The 15,580-nt window shown below is 44.1% G+C and overlaps 1 protein-coding gene across 1 annotated transcript in view; it reads left to right on the top strand.

The window, feature by feature from the left end:
- The window catches only part of plxna1b (plexin A1b), a 190,172-nt gene that overhangs the window by 33,848 nt on the left and 140,744 nt on the right, over window positions 1-15,580 (top strand). The window contains 1 exon segment of the mRNA XM_030091523.1: window positions 2,496-3,963. Within this exon segment, the coding sequence (XP_029947383.1) occupies window positions 2,782-3,963 (1,182 nt within the window). The 5' untranslated portion in view covers window positions 2,496-2,781.

Here is a 15,580-nt window from a genome sequence, read left to right as displayed (position 1 = left end):
TCGGGGTGTATCTGATAACTGCGGCTCAGGCCCTTCTGTCGGCGCTTTCCTTCCTGAGGTGTCTAGATCTGCAGGGTGTTTGTTTCAAGTGAAAGTGGAGCTCTGAATAAAATGTAGAAGAAGCGTCTTCTTTTCTCACCTTTCTGCTATTCTTTCTCCTTCCATCCGTGGTTCTATCTCTTACCTCCTTTCACCTTTCCACTCTTGTCTTTCTGGTTTTTGGCTAGCTTTGAGCCCATTAAGCTATTGCTTGCTAATGTGTGAACACTTTTCCTGCTTTTCTTCTCTCCTGCTCACTCTCTCTACTGTATACTTTTTACAGCACAGGCCAAAATTGATGAGCAACCCCGTGACTTACTGAGGTGTTTGATTCTTTCAGCTCTTGTGCATTTGTACAAAAGTACATTTCTTACTCATTCTCTTATATGTGCCCACGTTTCCAACAATAGCTTGTACGGAGCAGGGGAAAAAAAAAAGGTTTGAAACAAACTCCCACTGAAACAAACAGACCACACTCCCTGACCTGAATGCTTACAGATTGATAGACAGAAAGCTTTGTTCCAGAGTGGCTCACAGAAGGAGAAATGGAGATGGGAATTGAGAGAACGCTCAACAGAAATGAGAAATAAAGCCCACATCTCCTCTCCACATCACCTCTCTATGTCCTGTTTTTTTTTATTTTCATCTGCTTCACGTTTTCGCCTCCCTCACGCCCCACTTTACTCTACCTTTTGACCCTCCCCATCTCACCGTAGTGTCTCATCTTTTCCGATTCTATACGGTCGTGAAACAGCCTTTGCGCAGACGTTTTGATAGTCAAGGTGAAAGCGAAGCGAGGGGTCCCAGGGAGACTTGCATCCTGTTTTGCATAATCAGCATTTACAGGAGAACTAATGTCCTGTTATTGCAGGAACATGATTGGCCTGTCAAGTAACAGCGTGTGCCTTGCAAACCTTTGCTCCTCATCGTCATGGTCATGGTATTGCTGCTGTAGGACACCGAGAGGAGCATATACTCTTTATTTGACTCCTTCTCTTCCACCTCTTATTGCCCTTTGCTTGTAAAATTGCTGTCCCCATTAAATGATCTCACTACTGCCCTTTAATGTACCCCTTCTGTTGTTTGTTGTCAGCTGTGAGGCATGCTGTGTGCCTCGTGAAATATATTTGCGCTCATAAATGGAAACCGTCCTGCGTAAATGTGTGCTTGCCGAGCTCCTGCTCTTCATCTTTCAGAATTAGCTGTCGTCAGAGGACAATGACCGTAGAAGGGACAGAATAGTGTTGTGAAAAAAAGAAAACCGGGCTGGTTAGTATTAGCCTGTCACCACAGGCGCTGGTAACAAGATGAATAAATCATGAGAAAATGCATCAAGTATAGGTTAGATGGTTTATCACACATCAAGACCAATGCGGCATTAATAACTTCAGGAAAACACAACATGTTTCTGGTTTCTGCCTTCCATTTCATTCTTGACACTTTCATATAAAGTGAGGATGTGCTTAAAAAGATCAAAATGACATTTTTTTTTTTTAGCCCCTGCTCTTTATTGTTGGATTTTATTGCATTGTTACTAAAAAAGGGACAATTTATTTTTTGATGGACCCTACTCCGACCCAGCCGGTGGTCTTCTCAAGAGACCGGTGTGGTCCTCGTGTGTGATTCATTGCAGCTGTCGGTTTGAAAATGGGCGTGATGACATTGGTAGGTGACTGAATAGTAAGAGACTGGCTGGCTTTGAGCGAGCTGGCTTTGATTGCTTTCAGAGGGGAGGGGGCATGATTGGCTGCAGAGGAGTGTTGTGTGAGACAGGAACCCTTCACATACCCTCAGCAAATGTGTTTTCAGCGTAGATCACAGTCGAGGGGTTGTCGCATGCATTTTGCCGTGGATTATAATTTTTAGTTTATGGAAATATGTGTGGTCAGAGCTGAGAAGCGGTGCTGGAGCTCCCTGCTGTGCTGCCATAGGAGCACATCACCTGTTTACAGATGCCAGAACTGCAGCAGTAAATACAGTGAAGGGGGCCTGGGTGGTGTGCTGATATCGTTCGACCCACGACTGGAAAGCCGTCAAGCAAATCTTGCCATAAATTGCTTGTCGTCAATGTAATGGTGCCCACTGGCATTTTTTCAAGAGCACACCTCCTCCAAAGCCACCGCGGTGATGTGGAAAGTTATGAAATATTAAAGAGTCCGGTGTTGTATCTATAACTCAATCTCAGACTGGTATTATGTGTACAGAGCCTTTAATAACCAGCCCAGGCCTACCCCAGCATTTTCACTCATAATTAAATGCCGACACACATTTGCCTTCCAGATTTCATTCGGTATCATTTATTTATCACTCGGGCAAAATGTCAAGTTGAATGTTTTTCTAATTTTGGCTGTGCCGTTTGCGAGCTTTTTAGGTCCTTCCACCTCTTTGATGCATAATCAATAGGAAATGTTTCCTTGACATTAAATATGTTTTTTTTTTTTTTCCTTTGCTTCCAGGGCTCCCACCTCGTGCCTCTGTGGATGATGGTGATCCTGATGACTGCTCACAACGCTGAGACAAGGACTGCGGATCAATAGGAGTTTTTTTTTCTCCTTCCCTGATCCTCCTCCTCTCAAGCTCTGTATCCTTATTCCTCTGGAGTTGAGCTGAAAAGAAGGAAAATCCTGACTTGGGACTTGGTATCAGAGCTCCTCCTCCTCCTTCTCCTCCTCCTCCTCCTCCTCCTCCTCCTATTTTTTTCCTTCCCCATCCCCCTAAGTCTTGCCTCTGGACAGCGTAGATATGTGTCCCCTAGCTCGGTCAGCGGCTTCCCATGGCCAGGGGAACTTGTTTCTCCTCTTGGGGCTTTTACTCATCATGAGCTCATCCTTCTCTGGAGGCCAGCCGCCACCCTTCAAACGATTCGCTCCTCCCGAGTGTTGGCTCACACATCTGGCCATTCACAACAAGACGGGTGAAGTCTATGTAGGAGCCGTCAACTGGATCTTCAAGCTTTCCAGCAACTTGACCAAACTGCGAAATCACATGACTGGCCCAGTGGTGGACAATGAGAAGTGCTACCCTCCGCCCAGTGTGCAATCCTGCCCTCATGACTTGGCCCACACCCCCAATGTGAACAAGCTGCTTCTTATAGACTACGCACAGAACCGCCTCATCGCCTGTGGCAGCACCTCGCAGGGAATCTGCCAGTTCCTGCGCCTGGATGACCTCTTTAAGCTTGGCGAGCCACACCATCGCAAGGAGCACTACCTCTCCAGTGTGGCAGAGTCGGGCACCATGTCAGGAGTCATTATAAGCTCTCCCCAAAGTCCTACCAGTAAGCTATTCATCGGAACCCCTATCGATGGCAAGTCTGAGTACTTCCCCACCCTGTCGAGCCGGAAGCTGATGGAGAACGAGGAGAACGCTGACATGTTCAGCTTCGTCTACCAGGACGAGTTTGTCTCCTCTCAGCTGAAGATCCCCTCGGATACTCTGTCCAAGTTCCCAGCTTTTGACATTTATTATGTTTACAGCTTCAGCAGTGAACAGTTTGTCTATTACCTAACGATGCAGCTCGATACCCAGCTGACGTCGCCCGACGCCAGCGGAGAGCAGTTCTTCACCTCCAAGATTGTCCGTCTCTGTGTGGACGACCCAAAGTTTTACTCCTACGTGGAGTTCCCCATTGGCTGCACCAAAGACGGTGTGGAATACCGTCTGGTGCAGGATGCCTTTTTGGCCCGGCCGGGCCGGGAGTTGGCCAACTCTCTGGGGATCTCAGAAAATGAAGACATCCTATTCACAGTCTTCTCTCAGGGTCAGAAAAATCGAGCCAAACCACCCAAAGAGTCTGCATTGTGCCTGTTCACCCTGAGGAGGATAAAGGAGAAGATCAAAGAGAGGATTCAGTCCTGTTACAGGGGAGATGGGAAACTCTCCTTACCCTGGCTGCTTAACAAGGAGCTCGCCTGCATAAACTCGGTAAGCTCAAACCTTTCTATTTCCTCCGATTTTTAAAATTTATCTTCAACACATTAATTCCTTTGAGTGGTTTAGTTGAATCGCTGCACTAAATTAGGATGATTGAAGCGTAAGTGCCCTTAAGGAAAAATATAAATGTAAAAGGTGCCACAGTGTTTATAAATCTGTCCTGCATCAAATGGATTGCTCATTGGAATGATTGTACCCTAAAACATTGCTGGGGACGTGCAACAATTAGTTCAATATTGAAAAGAAAATCCAGATTCGTTAATTTCCTGAAGTTCTCTCCATTTGTTCAGGCTGGGTCTTTTAAGCCACTGTGTTACTGTGTTTGGTTTTCCATGTTCCATTCATTGATTAAATATAACACACCTAAGTGCCTGCAGTGATTAAGAAAAATGCGCTATGTTGAGGTTTTTTTTCTTCCCACTGCTCTCTCCCTTTCACTTTTTAGTCTCATTTTTGCTCCAGCCACAGCCTCTTTGGCCCTTTGATTTAGTCAGACAGGGGACATCATTAGCCCTGTCCCCTGGATTTGTGAAATGTCACTCAGGAGGAGCCCCCCCTGCACCCATATCCACACAGTATGGCTCAGTGCAGTGCAGTGTGGGATCCGGAGGGATATCACGAGTTGGACTAGGTTTTTACTAACTGATCCACAGTGCATGGCCTTGCATGCATTACAGAAGACAGGGCTTACATGGATACACAGAGATGCACTCACGCTGGAGACCCCGGGGCGGCACACAGTCCAGCTTTGTCCGTCGAACGCTACATTTTGGCACAGTTTTAATTTCTCATTCTGCTGCGTCTCTCCTTCAAGCTGATTTACACGATTTCTTCACACTACGTTTGCCTGAATCTTTAGCAAAGTTTTTTTTTTTTGTGCCCCACATTCTCAGTTGACCGCCTGTCTCCACGAGCACGTCTTCCATTCTGCGTGTTATTTTAAAAGCACCCACCCATCCCCTCCATCTTCTTCGACCCCTTAAAATAGCTTAATTAATGGACCTGTTTTAAAGCTTTTTCTTCAAATGTCAGTGAACACCATTTTAGCGGCAGGTGTCCGTGATGCACGCACACACACACGCACGCACACGCACACAGACTCGATGCCCTGCTGCATCTAATGGAGTAGGAATTTTGGTGAGAACAGCGCACGTTCCTTTTGTAGGTCTTCATTAGCTTGAGTGCACAGGTGTGTGCTTTGTGCCGGTGCAAGTGATGTGAATGACCCAGACGACACCTCCTCTTTCTTCCTTTCTCTCGCCACTTTCTGTAGATGTCGTCTCTCTTGTTCAGTGGCTGTTTTCGCTCCGCGAGCTCATCACGCCGACAATAGCTCTGAGGCCAAAATTCTGGCATTCTCATTTATATCAATTAGACCTTTGCTGCAGAAAGTATTGGTTCAGAAAGCTGATAAGAGAGCGAGTCTACCTTTTATGTGGCGCCTGCTGTCTTACATTACTGCCCAGTGAAATACCTTTTTTTTTTTTTTTCCATTTAAGTGATTGTGGTAGGTAGATAACTTTGTTGCACTTGGCAGGGATGAAAATGCATGTTGTATTACTCAGTAATGCTGCCATGATAACTCCAGATAGATGAGACCCAACTTCAAATATGGTGTGTTTGTTTTGATAACACTCAGAAGCAGGTAATTCGATTCCGCCAGGTGAAACTGTGATGGGACTGCAGCTCCTGACAAGTTTTGTGTATTGCTGGCTTATAAAACGTGAACGCTGAACCGCTCAGAGGGCAGACGGGATATTAATTAACTATATGGCTGTCACCTGTGTCTGACTGGCTCATTAAGACCGCCGTCGTGATGGGAGTTAACTTCTCTTTCTCTCTTCATGAGCGAGACAAAGTAGTGAGGTGTCATGCAATCGGAGCGGAAATTTTAATTTGAACTTGTCTCAATCTTTCTTGGCTTCATTTTTAATGAAAATGCAAAATCAGTGAAAATAGTAATTTTAGTTTTGTCATTTATTCAGGAATACAAAAGACATGCACGTATTTTGGGTTTAGATCAGGGGTGTCAAACTCATTTTAGCTCAGGGGCCGCACACCGCATTTCATCTTCGTTGATGCCCCATAGTGGCACCATAACCTTGAAGTTTAATGTTTGAATTTGTTGCGGCACTGAGTATCTGTTCAAAAAATGTATTTTTCAGAAGACTAATACAATTAGTACTGAAAAGTTTGGAAAATTTCAGCTTAAAACAGTTTTGATGATGCTTTCTGGTGCGAAATACAGTGAAATATGCAAAAAGAACTTCTCCAATAGCCGTTGCCTTTGGTAGCTAGTTTTCATATTTATCTCATCTTCTACTCTGAAAAAAAAAAACTGTTTAAAAAGTTAATAGCTTATTTGGATTTTTCACAATTTGCTTGGTTGTTTCCTGGATTGGAGCCTCTTTCAGGTCACTTTTGGCCCATGTGCCTTATGTTTGACACCCAGGGGTTAAGACCATGAGTTTTCAAAGGTTCTGTAGTTTTTATAAAAGTGGAATTGTTTGCAGGAACAGATGTTGATCCCAGATTGTCCATGAAGGGTTTTGTGAGCTCCCTGCCTGATCATCATTGCCACTCGACATCATGAAACATTTTCTTTCCAGTATTTTTCAAATGCAAATGAAAATAACAGTAGAAAATGAGACTGTAATAGATTCACCAAATCATTTTATAATTATAATGTGATTTTTTTTTTTTTTTAATGCTACAACCTTTATGTTTACCTTCATTCCATTGGTTCAGTTCTACTTCCACTGTTAGTTTCTGTTTATTCACTCTCCACGCGCCTCACTCTGTCCATCCTTTCTGCTCCGGCTCCACTCGGTGGAAGGGGTGTGGGGCAAAGGATTACGTCTCATAATAATTCACCATCACTTAAACATCACCTCAAAAACTCTCGTCCCATTTAAGCCGTCATCAGAAGCGACGTAAAAGCGTCACGCATAAGCTGATAGGCTGACCCGGTGACAGCAGCGAGGCCTGAGAGGTCGGTCCCAGGTTAATGGCGTCTGCCACGCCGGCCCTAAGCTCTGACCCAGTGTCAGCTGCCCACCGCTGACCCCGGCCTCGGCCGGTGTCCCGGGGGATTTAAAAATCTTACATTGCTTTCCAGCGTGGGAGTCGGTGCTCTGCAACATAACAACATGAATGTAGCGGAGGAAAAACAAGGCTGAACATTAAAGAGTAAATTTTGAAAAACAGGATGATCCTTTTTCTTTTAGTTTTAGTATATAATACATGCAAATTGTAATTTTTTTTTTTTTTTTTTTTTTTTTTGGAGCTGGGCTGTAGATAAGTCAGATCCATTTAAACCTGAACAGGAATGATTCCGTCCTCCCATTTCTCCCAGTGATCCCGGCAGTAGAAACTGACAATCCTTTACTTCGCAACACTTGAACCTTTAAGATACTGCTTTCAGCACTGAGCTCCTCTTGACTTTTCTCAGTTACTTCAGGAATTCAAATGCAGTCCTGGCACTGTGGGAAATACTCCAAATGGTTGGGGGTGGAGGTGTGGGGAACTCCGTCGAGGTTGACCCTGTTACGGAGCGGTGGAGAAGGCGGGCTGGAGGGGAGGGGAGGGGAGGGGGAGTGGGTGGTTAGAGTGCTGAGTAGGCCCGGACAGCTGTTGGCCACACGGCCGTGATGAATGACCAGGCGCTCTGTCAGTTATCCCGGTGCAAAGTTCAGATTTGTGCTGGATCATAATTTCTTGCCTCTGGCCGTCATTAGATTCACCCGTACGCAGACAGAGAGGCGGCGGCTGTTTACTGTAAACACAAACGTTTGGACACATTCAGAAGCCGCCCTGTAATAAAACTGTACACACACAGCAGACATTTATAGCCAGGTAACAGTGCTAAAGTGCTAAATGCTTTGAATGCTTGCCTGTGTGCGTCTGTGGGTAATGTTGGATCATCTGTGTGCTTCGGTCTTGTCCCTGAGCTTTATTAGTGAACCCCTGACCTTCTCCCCGGTTCCAGAGTGGATCAATACAGACCATTTCCACTGAAGGAGGGCGAAAAGGAAAGAGAGAGTGGCTGAGTTAGTCGACAAAGAGACGATGGGGGGAAAAAAAAATGGAGGAGTGGAATGAGGTGGGCAGAGGAGTGGTATAGGAAAGAGGTGAGCACGGGAAATAAATGAAGGAGAGAGAGAGAGGTGCAGGGTGTGGGTGGATATAAAAATGAAAGTACAAGAGGGAGTCTGAGCCAGAGGAGGAGTTAGATGCCAAAGCAACTTTCAGGAGAGAGAGCGGGAATGTGAGGCGTGGTGGTGAAGAAATGAGAAAGACGGTAAGAACAGAAATAACAGCAACCAGAGGCGATAGCTGGAAGCGAAGGGAAATACTTTTACGGAAAAAGAAAATCACGCACATTTTAAGAAATGAGGAGATAAGGGCAGAATGTAGAGAAATGTGGATATTTCTCAAAGAAATCGCACCATCAAGTTCTTGTTATCTGTAGTTAAGCTTAGGAGACTGAATGCTGAAGCTGCTCGCCCTGGTCACTGGACTTTGCTGTAAAGCAGACGTTTATAAATCACATTTTCCTCCTTTTCACGGCCTCATTGTACTATTTTGAACGGCCTTAGCAAATTTAATGTTGAGCCATTCATTTTGTGTTTTCAGTGAGGGCAGTTCAATAGACTGACCAACACAAATGATCTGCTTATAATCTGCTCTCCAGCAGCTTTCCTATAGGATCCAGTGTAGTTTTGGAAAAAAAAGAACATGATTTGGCAGATGGGAATAAGAAATTGAGGAAACGGACAAGGACAAGTGGGAGAAAAGAGAATTAAAAATGGAAAGGAAAAAAAAAAAACATCCAAAGAGTAAGCAAGTGTTACAGCTGGTGTGTACTCAAAGGAGAGGCGGTGATTCAGCCACGGCGAGGAGAGAGAGGCGTGCGAGAGGAAGAGTGATAGCCCCAGAAATCTTTTCAGCGCCGCTGCCAAGAACAGCTTGAGAAGGGGGGGGGGGGGGGATGACAGAAAGAAGAAAGAGCAGTAGAGGAAGGAGAGGAGCGCAGGATTCAACGCTGGCCGCAGCACAAATAATATCGCCGTCCGTCACCTGGCCGCCGCACTGTCATCCTCAGCAGCACGGCTCTCCGTCATGTCAGCTCTCTGTGAGAGTGTGTGTGTGAGAAATATTCCCAAATTCAGAGAGGTGTACACAGGGTAGAGAAAGTCGAGGAATCTCTTTCCTCAGAGGTCACTTTGCAAAATGAATGTCCCCTCTCACTGAAATTCATCTCATTAAATGGCGACTCCCAGCTGGTTTTCTCCACGGTAAGCGAAACGCAGCCAGTTGAATACTCCTTATTTATAGGAAGTCAGGGAAAAGTTGTGGAATCGTAACACCGAGGCAGTGGAGAAAACTGTGGTCAGATTAACTCCTGAAGGCTTTCTCTGGACGTGTGCGGCAGGATGCGGTGCCGAGAGCTCCGATGACGGATCTGAGGCCGATCGTAAATGGGATCAAACAAACATCTGACCAGAAAATAGAAGCTGAGCACATGCTGGACAGCTGTTGTGATGTGACCTCCTGAACAACAGCGGTGTGTCCCGAGCGAAATGTGGGATTATTGCGGTGTAGTTTTTAGCAGCTCAGAACTCCCAGACCACTTAAAAAAACATATAAAGGAGTCAAACAAGCTGCATGGGTTTCTGCGTATCAACAGCGATGCAGAGCAGCAGTGAGGTTATGGTGTTTCTTCATTGCATCACATCCTTTGTTTTACCTGCTTATAGAGCTCTTAGGTCCCTGACACATTCACTGTCGACACTGTCGTGTTTGGTACACGTCACAGTGCTAATGGCTGCACTCACACCGCCATCGTACCAGGGTTTGATTTACTCTGACAAAAGTGACAAGAACGAACACATATTCACACTAATGCCCTTTGGTTAAATATTATTACATATTTGTTTTTGCAGTTGGAAAGGCCAATTTTGTGCTGCTCGGATGAGTGACTCTCTCATAATAATTTGTCATGTAGGAAAAATTCAGATTGAAATTATAGTTCCTGTTCACTTATAAACTCATTGTTTCCTTCCTGCAGTCTTGAACTCAATTTGATTAACTTTGAAAATAATATTGAAGATCCATGGACTTGGGTTTTTAAAACGTCCAATAAAGCAATATTTTTCAGTGGTTTTGACTAATTGTTGATAGTAGTTTAAAAATCAAACACACTGTTTGACATAAACTTTCAGAACATCATATTCGCTCGCCATATGGACAGTAAAAACCATTTGTGACTTGGACCAATACTTCATTTTAGAGCTGCTCAATGCTGTGAACCTGCTCTGAATATCACACAAGCCTAATAACTTCGCTCCAGCATGATGCCGTACAGAGCAAAACATCTGCTACTGGCTTTAAAGTGATAATTGACATTGATGGAAGCTCCATTGGATCCTAAAAGAAGTTTGTTTTGACACAATAGTCTATTGAAATTGTCATATTGTTTTCTCTCGCTCATCTGATGGATGAGGAGGTTTGAACTTAGACACAAGCTAATCCATCAATCATAGCTGAAATGAATCCATTTCCTTTCAGTGGGTTTTTTTTTTTGTAAGACTCCACTGGCCAGATGTCTTACCAGCAGTGTCAAAGGTGAGACTACAGCTAAAGCTTGGAATCAGTTTTTTTGACGTACTCATTAGTGGTTTGTTTGCACCATTATTCACTGCTGTTTCTGAACTGTTATCTATAAAGTAGCATAGGTAGGATTTCTTGTATTTGACTTCTTGTATTTGATGCTCAAACAAACCCTTCTTTACCTTCTGTGTGTTCCTGCAAACTGAGTTTTGACTTAAATTTTCGGGTTAAAATTGTGTTAAAGTTAAGGTTAGACGCCGGTTATCATGGTCAGGTGTTCCTCCGTCCTGTATAATTATGAATGAATGAATGTGAGTGTGTGTGTGTGTGTGTGGTTGGCTTTCTGTGTGTTTGCCCAGTGATTAACTGCCCTTGCTCATCGTAAACTGAGATTGGCTCCAGCACCCATGGATATTATATTTGTCTTTGATTCAACATGTGGCTCAAATTAAGCTGTGAAGATTTTATATCTGTGCTTGACTGATGGAAAAAAAAAAAGGGGTTATCAGGACCTTTATTTTCAAACTTATGACAAATATTTTTCTTCTCAAGAGACCACATTAAGTAAAGGGAAGTGATATTTGCTATTGTTTTACAAATTGACTGGAAGACCTGCCCCGAACCTTATTAAATCCATCATTATGAGTATGTTCTAATGAATTCAGCTCACTAGTGGTCTTTGTAAAACACAGCCCCGTTTCTGCGGACCTAATCTAAAACGATGTGTCGGCAAATGTGTTTAAGTAATTAGACCTGATTAATTGAGCCGGAGTTGATGAACGGTGTTAATTGACGGCCTAAATGAGTCGAGCTGAGAGCCGCCGGTTGGGCTTCACGTCTTAAAAGTCGTCTGTACTAATGAGTTATGTTTGAGTTAACATTTGGTCGTTTCATTTAAAAATTGGGAATCTGTTCAGTTTTCACCTGGATGGGGTTTGGATTTCCGTCTCCGGCTGCGACGCACAAGTGTTGCTCTCATCCCGTCATTAAAGAACAATGGAAAACCTTTAGAGCAGACCTCATGCAGACTCTGTGCATGCTGCTTAATTCTCCTCTTTTTTTCCCTGACCTTTCTCTCTCTCTCTCTCTCTCTCTCTCTCTCTCTCTCTCTGTCTCTCTCTCTCTCTCTCTCTCTCTCTCTCTGAGGAGTGTTTAGCTCAACAAATCCCCATCTCTAGCACCACTCTAATGATACTAATTGTCAGTGTAATTATGTATTGATCGGTACTGTGTGTGGGTGGTGTGTTGCATACATCATTATCAGGAGTAATCAGGAAATGGGGGGAGGTTTGGGTGTTGCCTCTACTGCGCATGCTGACTGTCTCGGGGTGTTTGTTTGCTTGTTTGTTTATTCTTTTCTTGTTTTGAATGGCTACAGCTGTTTTGCATCCCGTTAATGAAGCCAAACATCAAATATCTATCAATTTTATGTCTCATATTGTCATTTTGAGGGGAAAAACATGTTGAGATATGAATTGTGGGTCATTTCGCACAGCCCTACGTCTCAGGGGTTAATCAAGGCAAGAGGAAGACTCGTATTCATATATTTACATCTGAAGTCATCGGCTAACCTGAAACGTGTGTTTGTTGAAGTTGGGAGTAAACCGGACCACCCGGATGTGCAAACTCGGCTCAGAAAGGCCCCCGACCAGGATGTTTTCCTTGTGTTCACAGTCCTGAATGGTTTCAGTGTGTCCCTGCTGTAATACAGACTTTCTGCGGCGCGTCATGATGGCACATCGTTGTACTCGGGTGTGCTCCAAGTAGGAAAGCTCGCCTCATTGCTGTATTGTTGCATTCCTGTGCCAATCTACTAATGATCAAATCTCAGTTATATGTAAAAAAAGAAATAATGAAACAGTGGAAAATGTAGTCCCTGCCTTCCTCTGCTGGTCACTAAGCAGTCAGAGGGTTACTTCTTTACACCTGTGCTTGATGATAGAGGACGGGAGCGTCCATTCACTTTTGTGTCTCAGTTGTGTGGATTTCTGCCGATGGTCCTTCAGATCACAGCCACTTCTCTTGTTTTTAACCACCTGTGAGCGTAGCCTGTGTGAATCCCTCCTCTCGTCTCCTTACTCCCCGTACTGCTCTCTGTAACACATGCATTGCTGCTTTGTTGTCGCTCCCATTGACTGGGATCGTGGTCTAAACATGTGGTGACAGCTTTTGGAAGCAGCTCTCTGTGTAGGTGCCAACTCCTTGAGGTTTCGCTGTCTGCCTGGAGTGCACTCAACATAGAAATTACTACCCTGCAACCATGACTATGGAATTGGTGCAGTCGTCTCTTTTTCTGAATTATTGATCGGAGGGCATCGAGTAAGGTATTCTGGAAAGCAGCAATTCATTCATACTGAACTGAGAAAAATGCATGTGGTCCGCTGGAGATGCTTCAGTCATTCGTAGCTCCGGTTTGTGCTTTTCTTCAGCACAACCACAAATTTCTGAATTTCCTTTTACAAATAACACATTTGTTTATTTCAGTACTCAATGTTGCAACATTTGAAACATTTTAAATAAGTTGGATTTTGGTCAGTTTTACATTCAAAACTGATTTAATTATGTAAATATTGTAAATATGAGCATTTTAAAACTTTAAAATATTTCTCATTCAATAAAATTAAAGTTTGCCATTTTCACAAGTTTTACTGAACTAATCTGTAAACGCAGTACTTCATCTTTTTTCCTTTTTTTCATAGTTTATTTATGGAAGAGGAATCATTAACTGAGTTCTGTATGAGTCAAGCTTGTAGGTCTGCAGTTATGATACATGGAAATGTTGCATGTTAGCAATATTAGTCAGTTGTGGCCTCAGGAGCGGCGCTTCACAGAGCGCGGAGTGAGCGAGCGTCACGAAGACTATAATCCTCTCTGACCTGACAGGAGGTCAGCAGGCGTTCGGTATAAATGCGTACTGGCCATACTTTTTTTTTTTTTATTATTTTTGCTTCTTAGTGAATATTACCGTAAGAGAGAGGGCGATACGTTTTTCTGTCGACTGACTTTAACTGCAGACACACACACACACACACACGCGCACACACACACACACACACACACACACACACACACACACACACACACACACACACACACACACACACACACACACACACACGCTCGCACACACTTTCCCTCAGCGGCTCTACTTGTGTTTATTCTACTTGAAGAAACTCCAGTAATGTCTCCATGAGTTCAAAGCCCCCGCTGAGATTTCTGGGTAATTTATGAGTTGCCCTCTCCCAGAATCCCTCACTCTGCTTGCAGCCTCTTACACACAAGATAAAGGCACAGACACACACACACACACACACACACACACACACACGCACGTCAGGTATAAGACACCTGCATCTGCCGGTGTACTCGCTTTCATCTGATATGGAAACCAGGCTGCAGAGAAGTGGCTCCTGTGGCTGACGCCACTTACTTTCTGTTTTCGCCTCCCGCTGTCCACTTCCCCTTTTCCTATGTCCTGCACACACACTCACACACAGCCGCCACACTCCCTCTGGTTCTTCGGAGAAGTAGGCCGTGTTGTGCACATGCCTTTCACGACTACAACAACAGTGAAGCTTTCCCCTTAAATACACGTTGTGTGTAGGAATGCAGTCAGTGGGCGGCCCTGGAAGTACATTTATTTGTCTGATGGCGAGACGACGACTCCGCTGATGACAAGCGAGGAGAGCATACACACAAGCGCACACCGACAACTGCATGCTTGTCTTGAAATCTTGCTGTCAGCGTTAAAACCGGCCCCTCTTTTTTTTTTTTTTTTTAACCAACAAACCAAATGTGGATGCAATCTCCTGCCTCATTCACTAGCATTTCTCTAAATGAATGCTTGTTTTGTGTTTTCCCAGCATGTTTTCCTTGTACCTTAAAAGCTCTAATTCACAGCCTTGCGTTCAGTGTAATGCCTGCGTACATAAGCCCGTATTGTATTCTGCTGTTTCCATATGTTTCCCTGAATGGAGGTGACTCTTGACAAATTCCATTTGAGGTCGGCCTAATGCGTGCCCACACATATTCGCCTGACGCAACATGTTAAAGAAATAGCAATCATAGTGGGGTGATTATTCCACCGTTTCCTTGGGCGCAGGCTCACCAGAGCACATCTGTAATCGGTCAGTGTTACTGTGGGCTGCGTTGTGTGTGTACACACGTGTTTGGTGCCATATGAATGACTATATTTCATCATTTACCAGTATGGAGTGGGTGAAGCGGCTCTGCCCATGGGAAACCGCCGCAGTTGTGGCTGTTGGTCGCCGTGACACGTGACCTCTGGGCGTTTGTGGAGACCGCTCTGGCCTCATGTGTGTAAAATCCCTATATATTGTATCAGCAGTATCAGGGTCACATATTTCTCCCTGACCTTGAACATCAGCTGACAGCTCACATGAACATGCCGTAAATATCATGGTTCTCTGGCTGTTTGTTTGTTAACCCCTTCTGAACCAGGAAGATTTATGAGGCGCTCAATATTCGATAAAGGTTAAGCTGAAGATAAAAAAATAAGCTGATTAATCAATGAAGTAGAAATGAGAAAGCAATGGTAATATATTGATCATTTTCAAGATAAGCTATTGATTTCACTACATCATAAATGATCACCTTTAGATTTTTTTTTGACAGACTAACAATAATTGCAACATCGTCAGTTGCTTAATACACCAGCTGTATTTTATAATCAAATAAAATGGCTTTGCTTTTTTGCATTAGTTGAAATTCTGAGTTATTAATGCTGTTTTCTTTATTCCATTTAGTGATCTTGTCATATACAGGCATGATACGAAGTCTTGGAGAGCACAGTATAGTGTTGTGTACATACAGGAGCTGACACAATGGGCTCATGGCGTTCACGTTAAGTTATCCTCACCTGCGTGCCTCTGTGGAGACGTCCTGCTGTGGAGTCATTTATCTGCTGTCGCCTCACAGTGTAGACCTTTACAAAGAATTCACAGTGATAAATGTTGCATTTCCATCCTTTTACAAC

Source organism: Salarias fasciatus, chromosome 5, assembly GCF_902148845.1.
Source record: "Salarias fasciatus chromosome 5, fSalaFa1.1, whole genome shotgun sequence".
NCBI lineage: Eukaryota > Metazoa > Chordata > Actinopteri > Blenniiformes > Blenniidae > Salarias > Salarias fasciatus.
The sequence above is the reverse complement of the archived record's forward strand: the minus strand, read 5'-3'. Positions and strand labels throughout refer to the sequence as shown.